General features: G+C 43.5%; 1 protein-coding gene across 1 annotated transcript; it reads left to right on the top strand.

The window, feature by feature from the left end:
* The first annotated feature begins 366 nt into the window (after positions 1 to 366).
* On the top strand, positions 367 to 1,299 carry LOC102819934 (olfactory receptor 148-like). The gene has a single exon (XM_006871027.1). It carries the CDS (start codon positions 367 to 369, stop codon positions 1,297 to 1,299), a length of 933 nt encoding a protein of 310 aa, XP_006871089.1.
* The last annotated feature ends 1,916 nt before the right edge of the window (positions 1,300 to 3,215 follow it).

Below are 3,215 nucleotides of genomic sequence, written 5' to 3'. Positions count from 1 at the left end.
CAATGAAACAATGACTGTAAACCAATGTTCTCCCATGTAAACTATCACTCAATTCACAATAAAAACTTAAAAAAACAAAAAGATCTTTATTGTATTAGCCCATCTGGTATTTTTCCATATGTTAATGTTTCATTTTGTTTTGCATCCAGTAAAATTTCCTGAAGGAATATGATGTCTCAAGGTATGAAGCTTTGCTTCATTAGCTCTTAATAGTCTTTGGCAGAATGTCTAATTCTAAATTTCATTATTGTCTTATATTTTAAAAACAAGGATTGGTAAGGATGAATGAATTGATGTTGTATCCATCAAAATCCACATTCACGATTTTACATTTTCTGTCTCCACCCAGATCACTCTTCCAATAATATGAGGAATCACACAGAGCTGACTGAATTCATTCTACTGGGAATACCTCAGACCAAGGGATTGGAGACTGTGTTCTTTGTCATCTTCTTATTCATCTACCTCTTCACCTTAATTGGAAATTTACTCATCCTCACAGCCATCATTTCTTCCTCTACCCTTCATACCCCCATGTATTTCTTCTTAGGACTCCTATCTACATTTGACATATTTTTCCCTTCTGTAACTTGTCCCAAGATGCTTTCCTACCTCTCTGGTCAGAGTCGAGCCATCTCATTTAGGGGGTGTGCTGCACAGCTCTTCTTCTATCACTTTCTGGGTTCTACTGAAGGATGCCTTTACTCTGTGATGGCTTATGATCGCTTTGTGGCCATCTGTCACCCTCTAAGGTATATGCTTATTATGAAACCCAGGGTCTGCGTGGGTTTGGTCATGGGAACCTGGTTGGTGGGTTTTCTTCATGCCACCATACTGACCTCCTTAACTTTTCAGTTAATTTACTGTGGCCCCAATCAGGTGGACTACTTCTTCTGTGACATCCCTGCTGTCTTACCACTGGCTTGTTCTGATAGTTCCCTGGCCCAGAGGGTGGGATTCACTAATGTTAGCCTTCTGGCTTTAATGCTTTGGCTTAGTATTTGTGTCTTCTATACTCATATTGGGATTGCCATTTTGAGGATCCGTTCAACAGGAGGCAGGCAGAAAGCTTTCTCCACCTGTAGTGCCCACCTTGCTGCAATACTCTGTGCTTATGGACCTGTAATCATCATCTATCTGCAGTCCACACCCAAGCCATTACTTGGTGCTGTGGTGCAAATACTAAATAATATTGTCTCACCCATGCTGAACTCATTAATCTATTCCTTAAGGAACAAGGAAGTAAAAAGATCCCTGAAAAGGGTGTTCCACAAAGTAGTACCTACTGTACTGGAATAAATTACGAGTTTAAACATGGGTTTAAAAAGCAGATTGACCTTTTTTCCTTCTTTTAATAAACACTTGTAAGTGAAAAATAGAGATGATTTTTCTGAAAGCATTATATTGTATTAGAGTACTATGATTTTCTGCTTGTGTGTCTCGGTTACTCCTGTTACTCCACAAAAATCTCTGTATCTAACATTATTCTCAGTGCTTAAAGTCTGAATAAGGAACCCAAGTGGCATAGCAAGCAGCTAGAGACAGATACCTTTTCCCTGTTATCAGTATCTACTTTTGTCTGGTTGGAGATAGTGAAGATTTCATTAATTTTGTGTGTGTGAGTGAGTGTGTGTGTGTGTGTGTGTGTGTGAGTGTGCTCCATGTGAAATGCAATTGTTTACCTTTTAGCGTGTAACATTTGTATTTTGTCTGTTATTCAGAATAGTATTAACTATAAGTTAGTATTTAAACTAACACTATCTATGATGATTGTAAGGATGGCACAAAACCAGACAGTGTTTCCCCTGGTGTACATAAAGTCATGGTGAATTAGATGTGAATCAAGACACATAATAGTGACAACCTAGAAGGTAATGTTTGGAATTTTCAGAAGAGAACTTTAAGGATTAGTTCTGGCCTACTGGCCTACGACTGGTTCCTCTTTGGACAAATGTCGGGTAGATCGGCTCAACAAAGGAGAGGAGATATTCTTCTTCTGCTTCAATTTTTTGAAGCATATCACCTCCGAGGAATTCTGTGCTCTGAAGACACACAGGAGGAAGAGTTTGCCAGCCCAGGATGCAGGACTCACCTTGGAAGATACCTGCATGCTGAGGCGGAGGGACCGTGGCAGCACCACCTGCGTTGGCAGTAACTTCTCCCTGGTCATGGAGAGCTCTCCAGGAGCAGTTGGGAGCATCACCTATGAGGCTGTGGAGCTGGTCCCTGCAGGAGCACACTCAGACCTGACTCTTGGAGGAAGAGTCACTCATCCTCACCACAGTGTGCTCTGCAGCAAGCCACAACCCTTGGAAGATCACCTACCTGCCCACCCGGGACTGGGAGAGGCCAAGTCCTCCAGCTCCTCATCCTTGAACCATTCTGACTTTTTCAGGCTGGGTAGCAGTCCCCTGGAGGTCCTTAAACCCAGGCTGGCCACCGTGAGTGATCCGGACACCAGGCTGCAGGAAGTGCTTTCAGCCTTCTTGGCTACTTATAGCAGCAGCACAGTGGGGCTTCGGGCTGCAGCCCCCAGTCCCTCCGGTGCCATCAGGACCTGCTGAAACAGTTCGTCCGTGGTGTCGGACTTCGGGGCACCAGCAGCAGCACCTTGTGAACTAGCCAGCCCACAACAATTTTCTGCTCCCCTCCCAACTAACTGAGCGCTGAGCGGAATCAAAGCCATGCCTAATCAAGGGAGACTGAACAGAGGGAAGCCTCCTCAGGCCCTTCTCCTATCCACGTGGCAGCCCCAAAGCCAGAGCAGGGCTCCTGACTGGTAGTGGCCATTCATCCACACCAACTTTGGCAAGAGCCCCCATCAATTAAGAATTAATTCTGTGGGGTTTCCCTGGAGGCGGTGACTACAGAAGACACCCCTACTCAACCTCATTCTTATTTTATGAAGAGGAAGGGTCACCTGCACCGAGAATGAGATGATTTGACGCGAATCATAATAAAATATCTTTTTGAAAGGCTGAAAAAAAAAAAAATTCTTTGAATAATGGGCCCAATGGCACACATTAAGCAGCAATGCAGGCCTTGAATTCAATGCCATCACACTCCAAAGCTCCTGCTCTTAAACCCACTACCACACTGCTGCCCTAAATGTTGCAGTCTAGAACACTTCATAATTTTGTATTTAATAAGTAACTTACGAAAAGCACATGACAGGTTTTTATAGTCCCCTTACTATCATCTCCATTTATTCTGTT

Source organism: Chrysochloris asiatica, unplaced genomic scaffold (genome assembly GCF_000296735.1).
Source record: "Chrysochloris asiatica unplaced genomic scaffold, ChrAsi1.0 scaffold00158, whole genome shotgun sequence".
Lineage (NCBI taxonomy): Eukaryota > Metazoa > Chordata > Mammalia > Afrosoricida > Chrysochloridae > Chrysochloris > Chrysochloris asiatica.
This window is presented reverse-complemented; position numbering and strand designations above follow the sequence as displayed.

Excerpts from the sequence above, each read along its gene's own strand:
- LOC102819934 (XM_006871027.1), top strand. The coding sequence starts at position 367 with ATGAGGAATCACACAGAGCTGACTGAATTCATTCTACTGGGAATACCT.